Source organism: Dufourea novaeangliae, unplaced genomic scaffold (genome assembly GCF_001272555.1).
Source record: "Dufourea novaeangliae isolate 0120121106 unplaced genomic scaffold, ASM127255v1 scaffold25, whole genome shotgun sequence".
NCBI lineage: Eukaryota > Metazoa > Arthropoda > Insecta > Hymenoptera > Halictidae > Dufourea > Dufourea novaeangliae.
In genome coordinates this window covers 1,462,735-1,485,632 of record NW_015373901.1, presented here as the reverse complement: position 1 = coordinate 1,485,632, position 22,898 = coordinate 1,462,735, and the positions used below count along the sequence as shown (strand labels likewise).

At 31.9% G+C, this 22,898-nt stretch overlaps 4 protein-coding genes across 4 annotated transcripts; 2 read left to right on the top strand and 2 right to left on the bottom strand.

Annotated features, from left to right (window-relative positions):
* The first annotated feature begins 844 nt into the window (after positions 1 to 844).
* Positions 845 to 3,629, top strand: LOC107193666 (voltage-dependent anion-selective channel-like). The gene is made up of 6 exons (XM_015583154.1): positions 845 to 921; positions 2,041 to 2,363; positions 2,478 to 2,599; positions 2,878 to 2,986; positions 3,068 to 3,276; positions 3,512 to 3,629. The coding sequence occupies exons 2-6, from the start codon at positions 2,044 to 2,046 to the stop codon at positions 3,601 to 3,603; spliced, it is 852 nt and encodes a 283-aa protein (XP_015438640.1). The 5' UTR covers positions 845 to 921; positions 2,041 to 2,043; the 3' UTR covers positions 3,604 to 3,629.
* Positions 3,630 to 3,886: 257 nt separating this feature from the next.
* Positions 3,887 to 7,294, bottom strand: LOC107193665 (COP9 signalosome complex subunit 4). The gene is made up of 9 exons (XM_015583153.1): positions 7,168 to 7,294; positions 7,020 to 7,099; positions 6,390 to 6,508; positions 6,176 to 6,312; positions 5,971 to 6,085; positions 5,702 to 5,891; positions 5,256 to 5,633; positions 5,049 to 5,173; positions 3,887 to 3,941 (listed from the first exon to the last, which is right to left on the bottom strand). The coding sequence occupies exons 1-9, from the start codon at positions 7,248 to 7,250 to the stop codon at positions 3,888 to 3,890; spliced, it is 1,281 nt and encodes a 426-aa protein (XP_015438639.1). The 5' UTR covers positions 7,251 to 7,294; the 3' UTR covers position 3,887.
* A 2,370-nt stretch (positions 7,295 to 9,664) lies between these two features.
* LOC107193680 (protein lin-54 homolog) lies at positions 9,665 to 15,945 on the top strand. The gene is made up of 12 exons (XM_015583171.1): positions 9,665 to 10,039; positions 11,140 to 11,536; positions 11,613 to 11,930; positions 12,601 to 12,837; positions 12,927 to 13,145; positions 13,234 to 13,350; positions 13,430 to 13,567; positions 13,652 to 13,891; positions 13,985 to 14,190; positions 14,487 to 14,730; positions 14,806 to 15,002; positions 15,603 to 15,945. The coding sequence occupies exons 2-12, from the start codon at positions 11,150 to 11,152 to the stop codon at positions 15,784 to 15,786; spliced, it is 2,487 nt and encodes an 828-aa protein (XP_015438657.1). The 5' UTR covers positions 9,665 to 10,039; positions 11,140 to 11,149; the 3' UTR covers positions 15,787 to 15,945.
* Positions 15,946 to 19,187: 3,242 nt separating this feature from the next.
* LOC107193691 (putative cell division cycle ATPase) lies at positions 19,188 to 21,412 on the bottom strand. Its single transcript, XM_015583184.1, has 4 exons — positions 21,032 to 21,412; positions 20,597 to 20,922; positions 19,791 to 20,299; positions 19,188 to 19,690 (listed from the first exon to the last, which is right to left on the bottom strand). Exons 2-4 carry the CDS (start codon positions 20,917 to 20,919, stop codon positions 19,188 to 19,190), a joined length of 1,335 nt encoding a protein of 444 aa, XP_015438670.1. The 5' UTR covers positions 20,920 to 20,922; positions 21,032 to 21,412.
* Positions 21,413 to 22,898: the final 1,486 nt, after the last annotated feature.

The following is a 22,898-nucleotide window of genomic DNA, read 5'->3' as shown; positions in this document are numbered from 1 at the left end:
GATACAAATATAACTGAGCAAATAATAAGCAGCAATGTATACTGTATAAGCCATTCAGGAGACAAAACCAATCAACTTCATTTTCTATAAGCTGCTCAATTAATAATATCCTTAAAAAATGATTTTCAAGTATTGCATATACCGTAACATAAAAAGTTATTATTAAACAAGTTATTGCATAATGTTTATTAGTGTGTGTTGTTTAAAAAAATTGCGAAAGGGGGACATCGACTGTTTGCAATAACATTTTCTTAATCGAAGTTAATCAGTTTAGTTTCTGTGGCACTTATGTACAATCTCATGTCGTCATGTCGTATTATCTAGGCTTATATGCGTCATAATACAATTAAAACGACAGTTTCATACTAAAAAGATAGCTCCGCCATTTGTTTTTGATGAAACTGATATTAGTTGATTTCAAAAAAATTAAACTAAGAAAATCTAACAAAAGGGGGTATAGGATAAACGTATTAAATGTGTTTATTTATTACATATGCAATTTTTTCATCGAGTCTTTTGGAAGGACACACTCCATTCATCATCCTTATCTTCCCCTTGAAATTCGATAAACGGCTTCGAGTGTCTGAATACGTGTAACATCGACGCCTGCGAGGGTGGTCTTCAAGGTTACGTAACGTCCCGAAAATGGATCAACACATCGATTAAACAATCGAACGCGTACCCAACGGGAACAGTGCAATATTTTTACGAGTGCATTGTGTAATTTTATTTTGCTAATATTATTGACATTCTCGCATAAAAATAGTTTGCAATTTTTGCAGAATTTGTTGTACTGCACATGCGCGGGGACAACTGCGCGCAGGTCATAGTCTTTCTTTCTCGGTGGTGTACCGTCTCACGTACGCAATTCTCGGCTGAAGTCGCGCAGTTTTCTGCACCCGTGTCTTATAACAGAAAACAGTAAGTACCAGCGAATTTTATTGTCCACATGCATCGCGTTATTTGAGTTCAATCCTTTGTTCGTAAGCTCGGCCCTTGCGGTTTTCGTGGAATATTGAATTTTTGCAAAGCCGGCATGGGTTAACGATAGTAATGTCGGCTGTCGCCTGGCGCTATCATTCACGACTTTTCTCCTGATTTTAGTGTATGCTTCGCGTTTTGTTTCTATTTCCTGATCCAAAGAACGACAGTCTTTGTTGAAAACCAAAAATCTCGCGGGCAACAATTTTAAATACAAATCATTTATGGTATTGAAAGTCGCTAATTTATTCCCTTATGTAATACCTAGAACAGGTCAATACCACTCCATTTTTGCTCTACATTACTGTAAAATTATAGATAGGACATTATTTCACTTCCATTCGATTGTTTGTAATAAATAACAATGTGAATACTTCCTTGTAATCTTAATGGTTCTTTACTTACGCTGTTTCTAATAAACGTATTGTTAACTAAATAATTTGACATTCCTACCTATGTCATTTATTCTAATTATTATCAGTTTTACTGTATATATATATTTGTGATGCAGCTGTTAATTGTACTATCTGTATAGAAATAAATTCCTTACTAGATTTTTCTAAATGTACATTTGTAACTTAAAAACTTTTTATGTTACATTAAGGGCTGAATATTATAACTAGAACAATCTTCATTAATTCGTAATTTGTAGTAATTGGACACGTTTTCGTAATTATGCAACACAATATTACTAAATTAATTTGTATAATTTTGCTTTTTGATTATTAAATTATTAAAAATTTTAGGGTAATAAACTGATTATAATATAAACATTTATTTTATTATAAATTATAATTGCTTTTAGATTCTATGAACTATCTAATTTAAGTAGTATTTGTAGGTTAAGGGATACTATTTTTAGAATTCTTTAGTGCTATACATACTTGAATATGTAATTATATATTATAGTGCATATAGTTACTATAATTTCCTATTTATAAACTTCTCATGTATTTATAAAGATACATACGTAAATATTAGTAACATATGCGCACAATGTATCTTACTTTTGTAAAATTGACTGAAAAGTTTATATGTTCGTTTGATATCTTTTCTTAGATCATGGCCCCTCCATCATATAATGACTTGGGCAAAAGTGCACGAGATGTATTTGGCCAGGGATATCACTTTGGCATGATCAAATTAGATGTTAAAACAAAAACTAGTTCTGCTGTAGAATTCTCCAGTGGTGGGGTGTCCAATCAAGATACTGGAAAGGTATTCGGTACATTGGAGACTAAATACAAAATTAAAGATTACGGACTTACATTTAGCGAGAAGTGGAATACCGATAACACACTTGCTACCGATGTTACTCTTGCGGATAAATTGCTCAGTGGTCTTACTCTTGGTTACAGTTGCACTTTCTCACCTCAAACAGGGTAAACTATTAAGTCACTAATCACTTTGGTGTTAATTAGGTGCCTACACAGTCATTGAACTGTAATTATTTTAATAAATTCTGAAACAAAAGTATAATTATTATATTACTATAGGACCAAGACTGGAAAATTGAAAACAAATTACAAACATGAAAATGTATCTGCAAATGCAGATTTTGATCTCAGCCTTTCTGCTGGTCCTCTAATTAATGCATCAGCAGTTGTAGGATACCAAGGTAAGCGAAATGTACAATTCGTGGTGCAATTACTAATATCCTTTATTGACAACACTAAACTTGAAATTGAAAAATATTAAATATTTTTATTCTTTAGATATTTAATATTTTTCATATGTTTCCTGCCATGTGATTCCTTGTAATTCCAATCGAGTCCCTCCCTGTTTTATTCCCAATGTCCGAGATATTCCAGAAAATAAAGAATGTAAGATTTAATAATGACAGAGCTAAATGGGCAAAATTTTCTTGAATTATAAAATGTTGGATTTTTATCGTAGGATGGTTGGCTGGTTATCAGGCCTGTTTTGATACACAAAGAAATAAACTTACAAAGAATAACTTTGCACTTGGATTCACTGCTTCTGACTTTGCTCTTCACACAGCAGTGTATGTATAAATTTATGTTTTCAAAGGTTCTAGTGTAATTTTTACAGAATTTATTATACATCATTTTCTTTATTCTGTTAGAGATAATGGCCGTGAGTTCAGTGGCTCCATTTACCATAAGGTAAAACCAGATCTGGAAGGAGCAATCAATCTTGCTTGGAATTCAAGCAACAATGTTACACAATTTGGAATTGGTACAAAGTATAATCTTGACAAAGATGCTAGTGTCAAAGCTAAGGTCAATTCTCATCTTCAAATAGGTCTAGGATATCAACAAAAATTACGCGATGGTATGTTTTTAGTTTTGTTAGAAATATATTTATATTTTCGAATATTTATGTTTACATACAACTTCATTGTAAATATTGCTTAGTATACTAGGTAGCTTTACATATTTCGTTTTAGTAATTTCTAAAAAATGACGTGTCAAATGCCAATACAAATCGTTTGCAAAAATCACTGGAATATTAAATAGAATAGTAACGATACTTTTCAGTTTTACATAATTTATATGTTTCTTTTTAGGTGTAACACTGACACTTTCTACAAATATTGATGGAAAGAACTTCGGTTCTGGTGGTCACAAGATTGGTTTCGCATTAGACCTTGAAGCTTAAATATGAACTACAGACACAAAAGGACTACTTCACCCACAGAATTACTCGATGACCCTTGTGTCACAAAGACAGCATCACTTTACATGCTTCAGATAAAAGTATTGCCTATAATTTGTAGATAGGTTTATCCCGGAATAGATGCCACGAAATATCATGCATCTTTTAAACTTAGTTGAAGGGATATTAGTTTAAAATGTACACAACTACAAGTGTAAAAATGCTAATATCAGTATATCTTACCATGAACAATATGATTCACAACTCTTTCAGTGAAACAGAAGTTATTATTTTTTCCTTTGCGATTCTTTTACACTTGCTACGGTGCAGCCTTCCAGTTCCTGTTGAGAATGTTCAATCTTATATAGTAAAGACAAAGGTTAATTGTACACTAACGTTATATAAAAAGAAATACGTAAATACAGATTGAAGTGGATTGGAAATATTGATGAAGTTAAAGTAGAAAACAGCTGTGTTTAAACTCTTCTGGGAATATATATTAAAAAAAGAATAGTATTATCATGTTATGAAGTAATTGTATACTTTATGCATAATTTTGAAGTAAGAAGGCACAGTATGATGCACACGTGTTCTTATAATTATAGAAATAATGTTAATAATTGGATTTAATGTAAAAATCCTTGCACTTAATATTATATAAAATAAATAGCTACGTACAGGGACTTGTTCAATGTGGCTATTTTAAGATTGAAACCCACAGTAAAATCCATATCTAGTTATGACGACAATATTCCAGCTATATTCCAATAATTTTGTGTCTTATTATAAATATATCACGTTTTTAAAACAACAATACGAATGAATAAACGCTTTTAGTTACAAACAATTCCACAGCCCTGTTTTATGTAGCGCTAACAATAAACAAGAGGTTTGTACTCATAATTTTATTCTCCTATGAATCAACAATTGTTAAACTCTAAATAATATCTGATTTAGTTTTGACTAATTATTAGAATAAAGAAAAAGTTTATTCTATGTAGTGTGTGAATATTTATTTGCAAGGAAGTTACATTACTTTCTTAACTAGAATGTTTTTTCATGAAATCTTTTAATGTCAATTGTATGAAACTGCTTTTTCAGGTATTCATGAATAATCTGTCTTTTCTTTGGTTTTGTACGTATTTTATTTTTTAATTTTTATAAATAATGGACTAACTATAGTGACAAAACGTAGAATCGTTATCTTGTTATAAATTTAAAAAAAAATAAAGTTTACTAACCATATAAAAATGTTTCCATACATATTAAAAAAAAAAATTATTGGCGAGCATATTAAATGTGAAGTTGCCTATAACTTACAAGCTTTATTAGAATATTATTAGAAAAATTTCTCCTTATTGCCTTCGAATGCTTCGAGTAACATATGTAACACATGAATGTCCAATCTGTGTTTATTTAATATTAGAAAAAAGTTTACATTAATGTACCATTTGATCTTCCATTGCTTTTGCTATCCAATCTGGTTCAGTTTGTGTAATTTTTTCTATTATTTGGTTCACTTGATAGCATAGCGACTGTATTTGTTTATCCCATGTTGGCAAAGTTTCGCGTGCTGTATAAAAAAAAATAAATTTGTGTGAGAAAATGCCTTTATCAATGAGTTCTCTTACTATTGTATTGGTTTTCAAACTTACTTTCAAAATGTACAATCGAGTCAATTTGATCAATGTATCCATTCATCCGACCTTCCGTAATCATTTGGCTAGCAATTTTCTCTGCCTTCGTCGGTGGAATTTCTAACAAAGCACCCAATTCTTCGAATGTTATATTATTGTATAATTTACTAGCAGATAATAAGTTATGTTCTATAACAGCGCGGTCAAGAATCGTTGATCCCAATCCATCGATCGTACATGCTTTTTGGTGGGGTTGCAATAAGGCTTCAAATTCTTGTAATTCGGAACGCCGAATGATGCGATCCAAATACATTTTTTCAAGAATCGAATAAGCTGGAAGTTGTTGACAGCGTTCATCTTTGAACAAGGTAGCTAACATACGGCTTCTTTGCTGTCCTAATTTGGAAATTGTGTGGCGTTATTCATTTATAAATTCTATGTATAAGACACATTTAAATAATTACCTGCAGAAGCTAGTACTGTACAAATTAATGCATTTCTTAGTGCGGTCATCCGTTCGTCTTCGTGTATAATAGTTCTATATGATAATTCATTGTATCTTTGAGCTGCTTCGATAAACTTTCTTCTGTAATCTAATACTCTAGCATAACAGACTTTGTAGTAAATTTGCAATCGCTCGTTTTTGGATTCCGCCTAGAAGAAGTAACGGATTGTCATTAAAAATAAAATACAAAACAGATTCAAACAAAATGTTTCATTAATAATTGCATACTTGTAAAAGAGATGCTCTATTTATAAATGCTTCGGCTTGTACTGGGTCATCATCTTCTAAGTACAATCGTGCAATTTTAAGATAGGTTTCAAGCTTGTAGTCAACTGTGTATTGCCTGTGAACAATTGTAATTACGTGTGAAAACATGGAACCACAATTGACCCACTATTGATTAGTAATACATAATAATATTAATTTCATTTACTTTTGTCCTGTCTCCAATGGTATTCCGACTAAAACATTTGCTGCTTCTCTCCAATTTTGATTGCGTTCATAAATATCTGCTAAGTGTTGTCTTATGCTAGCTACTTGTTCCTCAAAAGAGATGACTCTTGGTTGAATCTAAACAATTAATAAAGTTTATTTTAGTCTGTATTATCACCTACTGTATACATAAATACTGAGAAGAAATATCTTACCTTGTCCAATGTATAATGTGAAACAGCCTTTGATATTTCATCTGGTAGAAATATTAAGCGAGTACTAACATCTGTCAAAATTTGCCTTGAGATGACCAAACTTACATATTCATTTACAACTGCAAAATGAAATAATATATTTTTATGCCGATAGTATAATATTATAATGTATAGAACAAAATAACTTTTTACATATATAGATTACAGAAACAATATCACAAATACCTAATAAAAAATATAACTTATTACTGTCTAAACATGTATTATGATAATATGATATATACTGCATACTAATAAATAACTATGTGCATCAAACATAAATACTTATGTTTTTAAACGTGAAGTAGTTCTTCACAAGTAATATTATTATATTAGTCTCCGACAAATGTATCTACAGTGGAGCCCAGTTATTGCGACACTGCTTATAACAGCAGACTGCATATTGCATCCGACTTGCTCTCTAAGTTCGGTTCCCATGCACATTACTTTATATATATTTTCAGTCTGCTTATAGCAACATTCGTTTACAGCGACGTAATTTCTCTGTCCCTTGAATGTCGCTATAAACGGACTTCAGTGTACCTATATTTGTTATAAAACGAAATATTTTTAGAAAATACAATAACATACTTGCTTCAATAAATATCTTCAAGGCATCAACCAATTCTTCGCCGGATGACAATATTATTGAATCCAAAATCGCTCGATACCTACAAGTACCATTATTTATATCGGACATTCAAAAAAGTGTGTATTCAATCTTATTTTTTCAGCTTACTTTTCCGCTTGATCTTTATGGGAACCACCAGAATACGCTAAATTCGTAAGTTGTTGACGTACAGCAGCTGCCGTCACCACCATCTTTTCTACATGAATAACCCGAAATTGCTTTTGTGCCTATTACAGTCATGAACTACAAAATCTGATCAGTGGAAGTTATACTGGAGAAGCGCAATGCGAATGAAAATTAATATCATCTATCTTATACGGCAATGGTAAACATCAAAGTTTTGCATTAATTTCTTTATAAATAATGTTAATCATATCTAATTTAAGTAGAATTATATTTTCAAGACAAATGCTACAGTGACAATCTATATGATTTATACCCATGTAGTTCTGTGGTAAGAACGGTAAGAACGCCATGCACGTGTGACATTCTGTCAGTATCAACGGTATCATGGTATCAACTCGTCTAAAGTTCAAGTCTCTAATCTAACGTTGAATTATTTCTATTTTCTATTATTTTACTCAAGCCTACACGGAACCAAACTATTTAGGGTTCCTTATTAATAGCTGATTGCGTCATATGTAGTATATTAAGTACCAACAAACACGTTAAAACTAATATTTCAGGCAAATTGGGAATTCCTCTTTCTTTTATCACATACAAGGTTCTTTGATTATAATTTGTTGCTTTTCTCGTATAGAATATATTAGAAGCCAAGGAGAATGCCAAATATTCTGACATGACGAGAAATGAAACTGTGAAAATTTCGGCACTGTTCCGAGACAAAAGGAATTAAGATTACTTTTAAAGTGATACTTTCTTGATATTACTCATTTCTATATACTCTGACTTCTCAATAATATAATTCAAAGTCCTACTTAATTTATCGGCTATGAGATTTAACGGAACGCACTTAGAAAAATTTCAAAAGATGTTAAGAAAAATAGGACTAACTGGAGAGCGAACTGTGGGATAGGAAGTGGCCCGAGAAAGAGGAAAAATATGCGGTGAACCGAGTAAACCTATTGCAATCTTACACACACGTACAGATCATGGTGTGGCGTCTACACTTCTTCTATTTACATGTTATTGTACTACATAATACATAATGGTACAGATAGAGAGGATAATAGGAAGAAGAAGAATAGGTTCACTGCATATCTTCTTTTTCCCTTGGATCTCCGTCACCTCTATTTCTTCGTACAGGAGTTCGTTCCTCAGTTAGTAAATAGCTCAATGGTTGTCAGTAACAATCAGTAACAATACATATAAACAATATAAACTCATAGACATTATTAGTTTATGTATAAACCATTCCTTGGTCAGTGCTGTTCTACCTAGATGCGTACGAGAGCGTTATATGGGACGGCAGTGACGGCACCAGCGCTTTTAGTAGTGTGTCTTAGAAGCTTATGCATGTCTCGGATTGGCATGAGTGTGCTCAAGCTTTGATAAGCACAAAGGTTATTGCTTTCGAATTTGAAGTGTTAACGAAGTACATATTTGAAATGTAATGTAACTAAGAACGCAACAACTATGTTCTTAAATACAAATAATACATTATTTTTTTATTTAAATCAGTATAACGTACAAATTGAGTATTTTAATTTTGAGAATGATAGTAATCAAGGACGTTAAAAACTTGAAAGGATGAAGTGTTTTTCATTTTGTATTTAAAAAAACAATTTTGTTTACAATGATTGTAATAATTTTTCTTTTATTGCACTTCAGTACCCTTATTAATAACATTCTTCTAAAGCCGCCAAAACTTATATATTCGTGGACAGATTTCGTAATATGTATTTCAATTTCAAATTCATTAATTAACACATGTTTTTAAGTGTAATATAAAAGTATTTTTATTTGAAAAGTAATTAAGATTACGTTTTCTTGTATTGTTTACGTAAAAATATAATGCACGAGTGGGAATTTAACATTTAAAACTCAATTTTTCATATTACTTTTATTACAGTGTATATCTTTCACTGTAACAAAATATTAATTGATATTATATTGTCCAATTACACAATTTGATTACATATAATAATAGTTACCAATAGTTACTAAGAAATATCATTCAACATAAATAAATATTACTAGGATAATAAATTTATTAATGAACATTACGCACTAATGATTAAGTGTCGACAAAGTCGTCATAGATCTTGTATGCATACACCTGTTCCAGTACATACTACGCATTTATATACATACATGGTAACATAAAATATGTCATTAATTTTTTTCTAGAGTTTTTATCGTAACTTCAATTTTTGTTATAAACTTAGATCAAAGAAAGATGAAGTTCAATGACACGCCTAGTGAAGTTGTATACAAACAGTTACGGTATTTAAATCGTTACAAATTGAATTTATGCAGTTTACATATGACGATGCAAAATTATCGGCCGATATGTTGCATTTAAAACGTTCGAGTTTTCGGAACACTTGCCTTTTTATTGGCTTAAGAGGGCGCTATCGGGCTGACGTGTTTTTAGCCGGGGAAGAGCGAAAATGGCGAAATCGAAATTTGCAAAGTGCGCGAAAATATTGTTCACTTTTGACATAACATTTGGTTGATAAAGTTAATATTTGACGAATGACATACTAAAAATAGTCAATTTTATAGTATTTAAGAAATCTACCATTCTCGCATCTATTTGAGACTTTAATACCAAATGACCTTTGGGTCTGTTTGTACACAGCGGTGCGTAGTGCACTGTGGGACAGCAATGGTGGGCGCGTGATTTTGAACAAATTGGAGCTATCAAGGAAACACCCAGGTATGTGTTAGGAAGCAGATTAAATTAACCGCGAGACAGTTTGAATGAAATTTAAATTCGTGAAGTATGTGTTAATAACTTTTTCGAATGTTCTATCGTGATTAAAATAAGCTTCGTGGCACGCCCCCACCCAGCACTGTACGTACCTGATATGAACTGATAAGTTATAGGTTAAGTTAAATTTTGCATGTTTATAAGACGAAAGTTAGCGAGAAGTTTATTTTTTATTATTATTTGACGTATTGGACAATTCCTTTTTTTGTGTGCATCAATGTCGACTTGTCACGGAGTGTTTAAGATCGTTAAAATGCAGTCAGAAATTCAGTTCGTGGAAAATGGCGCGTTCGAGTAATAAATGGCGCTAATGTTCCTAAGTAGACTATCCTTCAAATTTTTCTTCATTATTCAAATTTTATCGTTCGAATTTTTAAAAGTTCGAACTTCATACGATCTTTGTGAACTTGGGTGCACGCGTAGGCAACCCTATTGTTCCTCGTGTTTAAGGAATGTGCATTTACTTTCTAAAGATTTGAATTTTTGAATTTTTAAATTCTCACTGATTCATTTCGTTTTCACGTCATTTCGTAATTCGTCTTACGTTTTACTGTTGATTTGCAGTACTTTATTTTCATGTATAATTTTTCGACATTTGAAGCTTTATGTGTAGACAGCACACAATTCTTCAATTTCTAACCTGCATATGTATGAAGTACATGTTTATGATGAAAGATATAGACATCTGGACAACTTATTATTAACATAGATAGACTTGTTTTAAACAGAAGCAAGTACATGTGATGTTAAAACATTAAACAATGTTAGAATAGATTAAACTTTATAATTTAATATTATATAGTAAAATGAAGTAACTTATTAAAAGTTTATGCTGCGCATGTTAGATTCGTACTCAGTTATGTAATTGATTTCTAAATTTTATTTACACTTGAATGATTTTAAAGAGAATAATAGTTTTAAATAGTTTTTATACGTCATCTCATTTATAATTATCTCACAATGAGGAAAGATTTTGCAAGGAAAAGTAGGATGAAATGCAGGAACAAACTGAAAAGTATTTTATGAATTATACTTCAAATAGTGTAATCTAATTTAATATAATGGTGCACATAAAAATCTGTTTTAAGGAATTAATATTCTTAGCAATAATTATAATTATAAATTTTTTAATTGATGAATTTCAAATAGATGTGAGCTTCTGTAATATGTAATATTTCGACCAGGAACATAATCATGTCTGTAAATAAAGGACAGAATGCTAGAGCTTTGGTTGAACCACTAGCTCTTGACTCACGTACACTTGGGGATGGAGATTTAAGTGCATTGACTCTATCACACAGTAATGAACAATATTCGTCTAATGACTTCGAAGCATTCGCGAGTATCCAAGCTGAATTGGAGTGTATGAATGCTGAAGAAGTTATGACAACAGATGAGGAACACATAATAATTGAACGTAATATCGAGACTGAAACAATCGTACCTGATGTGGAAATGGCTGACATTTCGGAACAAGCTCAAGAGGAACACATTATCTATACAACAGCTAATCAGAATAATCAAAATATTGTATTCCAAACAAAACCAACACTACAAAGGCTTCCGACATCTACAGTACAGGTATAGCAGTGTTGGAACATGCAAGATAAACGTTAATATTACTCACTCTAATGTTGCTTTTTTAATTACTCAATAGGTAAAATCAAATGTTGGTTCAGCAACACAAAGTCAATCTATTATGATAGTTTCTCCAGCTGGTGGTCAAGGTGCTAGCCAGATATTAAAAATTTCACATCCGTCAACAGCATCGGCTGGTCAATTGCAATCATTAGCACAGACTCTCATAGCAAAGTCTGCTGATGGCAACATAGTTCAGTTAAGATCAGCACAACCCAGTAAGCAAGTAATGGCAACTAGCCATTCGGGAAGCATCACATTAGGGAATGTACAAAATGCGAAAACAGTTCAAACAGCTGTAAAACGAACCGCATCGAGTACTCCGCAAAGTCGAAATGTAAGAGTCTCATTGAAGTATTTATCTCACAAAAAGTTCAGAGTTGAGCTTTTAGATAATTTTAGTATGTAATTCGCACATACAAGGATGATTTGAATATTTCACGGTCTAGCACAGAGGGGAGTGTATTAAGAATTATTTATTACTTTATTTTTCAATATAGTCCTCTTTCAAATCTCTACACTTAGTCCATCGACGTTGTAAAGCCTTGACCCCTGTCTGGTAAAATTTCTTGTCTTGCTCTGGAAAGTTATTCATTCCAGCTGCTCAGCCCACACATCAGCAGTTTCAGTGGCTCAAATTTACCAGTGTGACTTTGTATTGGTATTCCATCCTTTGTATTCACTGGATCTAGCTCCACCACATTTTCACTTATTTCCCGACTTTAGAAATCATCTAAAGGGATAACGATTTTTGTCAACTGAAAAAATTCCAATAGCTGTAACGCAGTATTTTGCAGATCAGGACGAGAAATTTGACCAAATCGGGTTCATGGTATTACGGCCTTGATGAACCAAATGTAAAAATTTGAAAGGGGACTATGTTGAAAAATAATGAAAAAGAAATTTTGAATAGACTCCTCCTGTGTTATGCCGCGAAAATTTTCAATACACCTTTACACATACAATATATTATACTTTTATAATACTACTTTTTAATACTATTTTAGGTTTATACAAAAATGATATTAGCTGGAAATCAAACACAATCGGGACAGCAGGTTCTTATAACTAGCTCACAAAGTGAAAATCAACAGGCGCAGGCGATAAAATTTTTAAATAATAGTGTTTCAAGTCAAGATGTTACGAGCCCGACAAAAACTATAACACTGGCACAAGCACAGCAAATGGGATTACTCTCCACTAATAAAGTCCAACATATTTTACCCTCAGCACCACAAAAACAAGTTAGTATAGAATTTAATTATTCGTATAACGAAAAACTGTAACAACCAATTTCTTAGAAATAATACATATATGCTTATAATTCTTGAAGGGAATAATTGTAAATAAATTAGTGCAATCATCGAGTACTCAGCCCTCTAAAATGACTATAGTTCCAAGCAGTACAATCAAATCTCCCACAAAAATATTACCTGCTCCTACATTGAGCTCGCAAGTGAAAACATCAACTATTTCGAATCAGCAATCCTCGTTTTCTTCTACTAATAAATCATCGGTGCAACAGAGTCCACAGAAAGTTATAATACGACAGGTTGGTTAATTTATCTTTTTTCGAAATACACAAATAGTTTCTTTTACCTTTCACTATTCTGATGTATTAATCGCACAATATTTTGCAGAGCTCTTTGAAACCTGGAACTGTGCTTGGCAGTGGACAAGTCATTAGAATACCGGCTAATCAAAATATTGTAACGGGATCTAATCAAGTACATCAAATACAAATGCCTGGAAGACAAGTAATATATATCTTTTTATTATGCTTCATTTACTCGCGTTATAATTTACTCCAAATAACGACAAATAAATTTTTCGAAGGTTCAATATGTAAGATTAGTTAGTACTCCATCATCAGGGACTACGAATGTCGTTACCGTGGGCAAAACGAAGTCGCAAACGACTTTGCAAACCGTTGGTGTCAGTCAGAAAATAGGAGGCCAACAGCAAATCGTTAAGGTTCGTGCAATAGTTAAAAAAGTATAACTATTAAGAAACTGTATCAATTTCTTATCAGCTTTTATAATCATGGTGATGATACAGGTAGTTCCATTAAATACTAGTAATCAATCATTGCGGACAGTCGCACCTAAGGCTACGTTAACAAGTAGTGGCCAGAGGTTATTAATTCCCGCAACTGCTACAGTGGGTAGTCAATCGAAAAATGCAGTAGCTATTCCAGCATCGGCTTTGAGTCAATTGGCATCTGGGCAAGCAGTCCTTTCAACCAATTCAAACATGGGAAACATTGTTGTTTTACCAGCTCAATATATTCAGCAACAGGTTTAGTATATTGCGTGTATAATTAGAAGAATGAAATTCAATCTAAATAAGTTATATGTATATTACAATATTTGTATTATTAATTTTTAACAGACATCAGACGAAATAAAATTGAAACCTCAACAAGCTACATCTAGTTTATTGAGTAGTTCACAAAGTTTACAAAGCTCGACAGGAAGCTTATCCGTGGGGTCTGTTATAGAAAGTAAAAGCTCTCAAAGATCCTACACGAACGTCGAACCTAATGGAATTAGGCCAAGGAAGCCATGCAATTGTACTAAATCACAATGTCTTAAATTGTAAGTATGTAGTACGTATACATAGTAAGTATATTGTTTCTATTGCACTTTTAATTTTGAATGTAACTATGGTCATTATATGCACATATTATCATTATTGTTTCAAAAGTTGAGCATCGACTTCTTTGCTTTTTTGTTATATGAATCGAAAAATGACAATCTAAAATGAAACCAAAAGTTTCTTTAATTAAAAGATTAGATGATTTCTATGTAAATCAAGAATGATTCGTGACGTTAGTGTGCGAACGTTTTGTCTTAATAATCAAAAGTGGTGAATTATGAACATTTTGTCACAGATACTGTGACTGTTTCGCGAATGGAGAGTTTTGTCATATGTGCAACTGCAATAACTGTTCCAACAATCTTGGAAACGAAGAAGAGAGGCAACGTGCTATAAAATCCTGTTTGGAACGTAATCCAAACGCTTTTCGTCCAAAAATTGGCAAAGGCCGCGAGACTGGCGATGATATACGTAGACATAATAAGGGTTGTAATTGTAAACGCAGTGGATGCTTGAAAAATTATTGCGAATGTTACGAGGTATGTGTACATTTATATGCACAAGTATTTTTAAAATGATCTTTTACAACTACTAGTTTAATATTTTTATTTTAGGCTAAAATTCCCTGCTCCGCTAATTGTAAATGTATAGGATGTCGTAACGTGGAGGAACCGAGTTTAGAAAAGAAATCTCTCAAGGATCTTGCAGAAGCAGCTGAAGTTAGAACGGCCCAACTCACATTGAACAAAGCGAAACTGCAGTTGTCTGAAATGGCTTTTAGACCACCTGCTGCATCTAACAGTGGTGCGAGGTGTGTAATCGATGATAGTAAATCAACTCATTTGGATTGTTTTAGTTTTAATTGAAACGCGAAAGGTAGAAATAATACTAGATAAATAGTATATAATTACATAAATCTGTGTGAAATACGTGTCAGGATCGGGCCGTTGAGCAATAATTTTACTGGAGGTCCCAAACGGAACGCCGCAAAATTTAGGGCCTCAATCTCTATGTTATCGATGGATTCCTTTAGCAAGAGAATCACCTCTATACAATGGTGCTTTAAACCGTACTTAAAATAAGTTGTCCTGAATGTATTAGGTGTATCAGTGAATCATTCACTATGTTCGCAATAAGGTTGTGATTAAATTTAAATTCAGAATGTTTGTCCGATCTTTTGTTCAATCAAAATGACCGAGGATGATGTAACGAAACAACAAATATTAACGTAACGTGAGTATTTGGGTTCTTTCGAAACAAGTACAGAATTTCCAAAAAAATAAAAAATAGTGAATTACTTATTAATACACCAAATACATAAAAGTTTTCACTATGTTTAATTTTGTAGTATATTACCCTCTTTACTTTTGTAAATACAGTTTATACAGTTACGTAAAATATTTGTTTGCAGACAACCATTTAACTTTTTGACCGACAAAGTAGTCGAAATCACGTGTCAATGCCTGATGGCCCAAGCCGATGAAGCGGAACGTAACATGTTCGATGATGAAACATCTCAAAGACTAATAATCGAGGAGTTCGGTCGTTGTCTGAAAGAAATTATTGAGTCAGCTCATAAAGCTGAAGCCACCTAGCAGGTACATTCTGAGAACAAATATAATGGTAAGAATTTCCGATTCACGCGAATGTATTCTGAAGCAAGAAATTTGGACACCTTTGATTATCGGTATCTCTTCATAAAATTCACAAAAAAGGAAGCTAAAGTGTTACATACCAAAGATAACGGTAAAACTATCAAGACATAAAACATTCAACCGGTTGTTGTTGCTAGATGGATTTAAAAAGAAATAATTATATTTATGTCTGCGTGTCTTTGTAATTACAAACATTATTTCATACAATATAATCTATGATTAAGCACTGTTTCCGAAATATTGCTAGAAATAATTTTGTGTTTACCGAAATATTGCTAGAAATAATTTTTATGTACAAAATTCCAAATAATGTCTGACTAAATAACGGTTTGTAAAAAAAAAGAAGAAACTAGAAGTGACACGGTTGAATGCAATATGACACTCAAATTTGTAATGTAAGCGTATAACATGAAATTGTACAGAAAGTGTTTACACATTCGTCGTCCATCCTTGAAGAATTAGTGTTTCATTCTCAATTAATATCAGAGGCTAAAGTAGTAGAGGAGAATAATTTGACACATCTGTTAATGGTACGCTAAACATAAATTTTCGGTTTATATCATGTGTTTCTTATCATTGATCTTACCATTACGTACTTTTGTTAACTTTGGCATACGGCGTTCTTTTTACTAGGTAATCCATAAATTTGTACTTCACTGTAGGTAACAAAAGAATTTTACAGAGTATCGATAATATTTTGTTTTCTTTTTTTTAATAATAATCAATACGAATGGCGAGCGTAAAATTCCAACAGGTATAATTTCTTGAGTGAAGCGAATTATAGTTACTTCCGATTGTTTCATATTGCATGTTGATTATATAAATATTTTAGTATCTATATTTCGTAAGTAAAAATCATTATAGACGAAAAATTTGGTTTTAGTACCCATTGTTACTAGAAAAGAAGATTAAGATATTCATAAAGATAAAAGTTTCATTAATTCATTTGTGACACTTGCGTTTTCACGATTTGTTGCGTGTTAATCCTTAAAGCTTGATTTTTCCTTTATAATTAAGTGGGGGTAGATTTATCTTTAACAGAAGTTGAAAAACATTAACACTTCTTACTTATCTATGTCGTGATGAGGTTTAGAAAAAAAGAATTAAACGTTCAAAGTGAAAATTATAGATTTTCTATGAAAGTATATATTCATTATTAATTTTATTACGATATGTAATATCGAAAGGATTGTAATTCCAAAAACCAGTCAAATCCTTTGTTACATGTTGCAATATGTTACATTCACATCTGCATTATTTTTAATTTAATCATGTAGTGTTTATGTATTTTGATACATACACAATTATACCAATTGTTATTTAATTAATTAACAGTACAGTGAATGGCGTTGCAGTAAGCATGGAAATATTAGTATAATTCTTTGATATATAAGTTTCACAATTGATAGGCACAGATGCATAAATACTTTTTCATTGTGCACTTGATTAATTACCACTGCAGAGTAGTAACACTGTCTGCCATTAGGGGTGATAAAATTATAACTTATATGTAGAAAATTTAATATAAAGTATAGAGAGTTTATATATTACACATAGGGCAGTATAAGGACAAATGTAATATAGAGGTACAAATATAAATATATGTTATATATTCATAGAATTCGTACTTCAAAAGATGACGTTTATTTTAAGTACACAAATTGTACAGATTATACTAATTCATAATATAATAATGTGGTGAAAATTGTGAATTGAATATGTAATTTTGCGGCATTGTATCAAATTTCATAGATTAAACAGGAAATATTACGAGTGAAAAAATGAATTATACGTTTTTAATGGTTATTTATATAACAAATTGGATATTATATGTATGAAATTTAAACTGATGCTAAAAAATTTTGTAAAATATTCTGATTGTGTATGTATGACAAATTAATTCGGTTTTATATTTCAGAAAATTGAATTCTACAATGCTGTTCTCTACCTTTTCCCTTCCCTCCAAGCACACCTGTTACATTGTTTATTCTCTGATCATATTTTATTTACACTATCCTTCTCTCAAGCTCTTATTCATGTTATCTATCTCCCATTCATTCTGTTCCACTTTCTTATACAATTTATGCCTGTTGTAACCTTTTCTTACATTTCAATATAAATACTTCTTGTATCGTTCTGTACCTAGCACTACCCCAGTTCCTTTCTTACCATTTTCCAGTTTTGATCTATAGCTATTCGTTAACCAATAATTCTTCCGTCTTTACTCTCCTATCTATATAGCTTCTTTTTGTTATAATTTTCTAATCTATGTTACAGCCTCCACCTTCCTCTTTTGAACAACTTTAACTCTTATCCTTTTCTCCTGACCAATATTTGTTTTCTTCTTTCATATCTCAACATCTCGATTGTGTTATTATATTAGAGTTCTTAGCCTTCTCGTCTTTCTTGCTTGATTATATAGATAAATCCTATTGTATTGCACATACATATATACATACAGTTATAGTTCTTGACTCTACTTATTAACCTATCTGTTTTCGTCCCTTGTAACTTTCTGCTATTCTTATGTCTTCTTCGAATTTGAAAGCATATTTACCAGCTTTCTGTTTAATTTTTTTTCTGTTATCTCATCCGATATTATATACTTGGGAGTGCAACTTCTAGGCCTACGTTACAAATAATTTTATTATATCGCTATGTTATATATATAATTCTGTTTGTATCACTTCTAATTCCCCTCTTTCCTTCCACGTAACAGCTTTATTTTATGTAACGTTACTTCTAATACTAGACTGTCAAACGTAAATACACTTGTCTTGAATTTTGATTATTTTCTCTTAGCTCTCCTATTGTATAATATTTTTCTTTCCCTTTATTTCCCATAATTCTGTGTTCCCTACCATTTTGCCTATGGTATTTCCTTACATTCCTACTAATCGCATTGTATTGAAATTTTCTTTTATAAAGTCATTCTTCCTACACAATGTGCATGGTTCCACACCTGCTAATGAAGCCTATGTAACAAACTACTGCTATGTACAGATAATATTCATATGTATCTAAATATGTCTTTGTCATTTGTCTCCTGTACATAGAAAAAAATCTGATATCACAACGTTAAGTAAGTAATTTATTATTTTACTTAGGAAAACGCATATAAACAAGCGGAGAATTTCACAATATCAGCATAAAACGAATGTATAAAAAGTGATAATTGATCTTCATTATGTCTTGTTTGATATCAGATGTTTCATGATAGTTTAATAAGGAAATATATATATGTATATACATGTTAAAGCATGTACCTTGCAATAAATTTTATGTTTACATTGCAAACAATCGGTTCATTAACGTATGTACAAAAAACGTTTTATATATGCTTAAAATTTTACTATTTTCTTAGGCTTTTTATCTTCTCTGTAAGTAGTTTTGGTACTTCCTTCTAAAGATTCTATGTTACCATCTGCAATTGTGTTTACTGTAATGGTACTTTCTTCCTTCTCCTTAATCAAGTCTGGGCAATCCTTTTTTAGATGTGTCACGTCGCCGCAGATTTTGCAACTACCACCTTGAGGGTAAACACCTTTTGGATTATCAGGACATTGTTTAGCAATATGTCCTTGTTCCCGACAAATAAAACATGTTGCATATCTGAATTCTGACGGTTTAGCCACTTTGCATTCGAAATGCGTATGTTCTGTTGATCCACACTTGAAACAGATTCCAGTAGCTGCTTGCTCAGATCCAAGTTCAGGGCAATCAGACAAATTGTGTCCTGCTTTACGACAATGGAAACAGACACACCTTCTAATCCTTGCCAATGCTTTCTCAGCTTTTCGCCTCTCTAGTTTCATTGCTGCTTCCATATCTTTTTTTGGGATACCTAAATAGAGATATATATATATGTATAAAAAATATATAAATATATATAATACAATACAAAAAAAAAGTAACAAACATTTATAATTAATAAATATATTTACCCTTCATTATCATTTTTTGTCTCAGTTCACGTAATCGATCTGCATCTTCCTTTTTAATTGGAAAACCATCAAATTTCACAATCTCTATTTCCATACCATTGATCGTAATTTTTGTTGGACCAATGTCTGCTTTTCTTCGTTTATGTTCCTTATCATCTCGAATTTTTGCAGGTTTTCTATTATTTTTGTTATTTTCAAACTTACTCCTATCAAACTTATTTGCAGCACTTTTAAAATTGTTTGACTTATTTATAGATTTCTGATTAAGCCCTTTTGTTTCATGACTGTTTTCTTTATTCTCATTTTTCCCTTTATTATTATTAATTGTATTGTCATTATTACTGTCAGGATCAACATCATTTTTCGTAGATACTTTACTTTTCATAGTAACAATTGTATCATTTTCTGATGAATTTTTATTAACATCTTTCCTTTGTTTTCTCATATTACGTTTTTGACGTTTAGATAATGTTCCTTCCTTTTCTTTTATTAAGTTTGAATTAGATCTACTATTTGATGAATTTACATTTCTGTGGACTTCTGAAGACTCACTATTGTTTACTGGTGTTTCTAAAGGCTTATGATCAATGTGTTTGCTTTGTTTTGTTTTTTTATTTACTTTCCCATCCTTTGCATCTAGTTCATTCTGTTTTCTATTAACTTGGTCAGGAGAATCTTTCTCTTCTAAATTATTAGTTAACTTGTGTGACAATTTTTTGTCTTTCTTGTGCTTCTTAAATTTCACATCTGTTGTGGAATCATCAACTTCATTGATGTTTCTCTTTGAAGACAATTTTTTCTTAGGCATAACATTATCTACGTTTTTCTCATTTGCATTAAAAATGTCAGTTTTATTTTTTTTTTTTTTGTTAACTTCTGCATTATTATTTCTTACCACTTTATTTTCCTCAAATTGTGCCCAATCATTATTAACATTTCCTACATCATGGTAAAACACGTCTTGACTATCTTGTAACAGCTCTTTTGCAGTCTTGTTTTTCTCTGATCGTTCTTGTGGTTTAGACAAATTTTCTTCCAATTGTTGTTTCATTACATACCATGGTGTTGCTTCATTCGGAATTTTTTCATTCGACGCTTTTGAACCTTTAGCTCTTGTATACCGAGTCATGTTCTAAAAAGGTGTAATAAAATTTCTAATTTCCGATTAAGAAATATCGCATCAGTTATCTAACCTGTACACTAATGAAAATTTATTAAAGATCGAATTAAATCAAATTTACCGTTTATGAGAGATGTACGAGATTTCATGTAATTATAACATTAATACAAATATTTGGAGGTACAAGTTCACTGAAGGCAATAATGGTAATTTATTATTGCACTTGAAGTAACTTCGTTTATTACACGTGACAGTAAAACATTCAGTACAGCATATATAAACGTATGTAATACTGTTTGCCTGCGTTAAACCACGTGCAAGATTGCCGAGGATTGGTTCGACGTTAAGATTGGTTAAGATAACATTTACAGCATGTGTTCTCATGCAGTCTCATGTCATCTCATACTCATATCTCCTCTAAATCCTGCTGTGTGCTCAACTGTGCTGCTGTGATCAGACTGGATCAGACTAGATTGGACTGGATCAAACGTGATCAGACGGATCAAACATGAGACATCAGACTGCATCAGACTAAATAAACAGGTCGACTTCGGTCGACTACATACTATGTAGTACATAGCTACATGCTACATAGCATAAAATACGTATGTAGTGATGGGCAACATAATATCGATATTTTGTATCGATATTTAATTTGACGATATATTCCAGTATCGATACTTAATCATAAATATCGAAATTTCGATACAATCGTTGAATTTGCGGTAACGTAACAGGTCGTAAGGAGAATGAGTGAGATACTCCAATTTATTACGCACATTTATCGTATGAAGCCGAAGCTTTGAAGATCGTACAGAACATCTACCAGTTTCAGAAGTGGAACTTATCTGAGATGGATAAATTACACTGTCTGAATAATATTTAAGCCGTGTTTTACTGAGTTTATGCATATATTATAATAAATATCTTGTAAAATCGAGTACATAAGTAGTATTTAAGACAATTATTGTTAACTTTATACAAATACAGCTGTAAATTGTACATTTTCTAACCATTTCTTCAATAAAAAGCAGTTAAAGGTTACATAAATGTTGTTTGCTAAGCCTATCACTTCCTCTATCCCGTATTTTTTATTAATAAAGCAATAATAATCGTTAAATACAATTAAAATCGCGTTAAAATTAAGTTTACAGTTAAATTTGGTACGAAATTTGAATTGAAAAAAGCGCAAGAAAAGTGCAAATTTGTTAGAATTCATGTCGCCACCAAAAGTAATGGTGGCGGAAATTGAAACTAATTCTAAAACTTTTTAAGCCGCACCATCTGGCGGCGTCTTTGCGAACTATCGAAGAAGTTCTGGAATTAGTTCCAATTTTCGCCACCAAAGTGGTGGAGGCGCCACTATATGTCCCATAAATTCCCAATTTTTCCCGCGCTTTTTGAAAAATCCAAAACGGCGGAAAAACGTACAATACGTCTATTCGATTCAATTGCTCCCTTGCGACTACAACATCATGCTATCTGCGTTCGGCGCAGTGCATTAATACACAGGCCAACGAAATATCACTGTAACACTTAAAAAGTTTTAAAGTTCCGTTTATATTATTGTCCTGTGAAAATGTTCATACTTCCAGCAGCATTCATATTCCAATCAAAGAATTTACAGAATAAGGAAAAGGAATCTAAAGTAATTTTCCGTAGTTCCACACATCTTTACCTCGAATACTTTTCTAAAACATTCATAGTACTAGACATTTTTACACTTTGAATCTCATATCGATTTCTAAAATAATCCTGGTTCGATTTTAAATAGAACGTGGTTTTATGATATAGATTCGAAGTTCGCAGCCATTAGCTCGATATTGTCCTCAGTTTACAGTACTTTACCGATGATAATACCGATTGCCCGGGCCTCACCACGAGGAGGTTGCTGCGAGTGGAGGCCCAAGGCAGGTAGATGGAATCACAAGTTCCACATCTACCCACCTTTCACAATAAACCTTATAAATAACTTAAATCTTAACTAT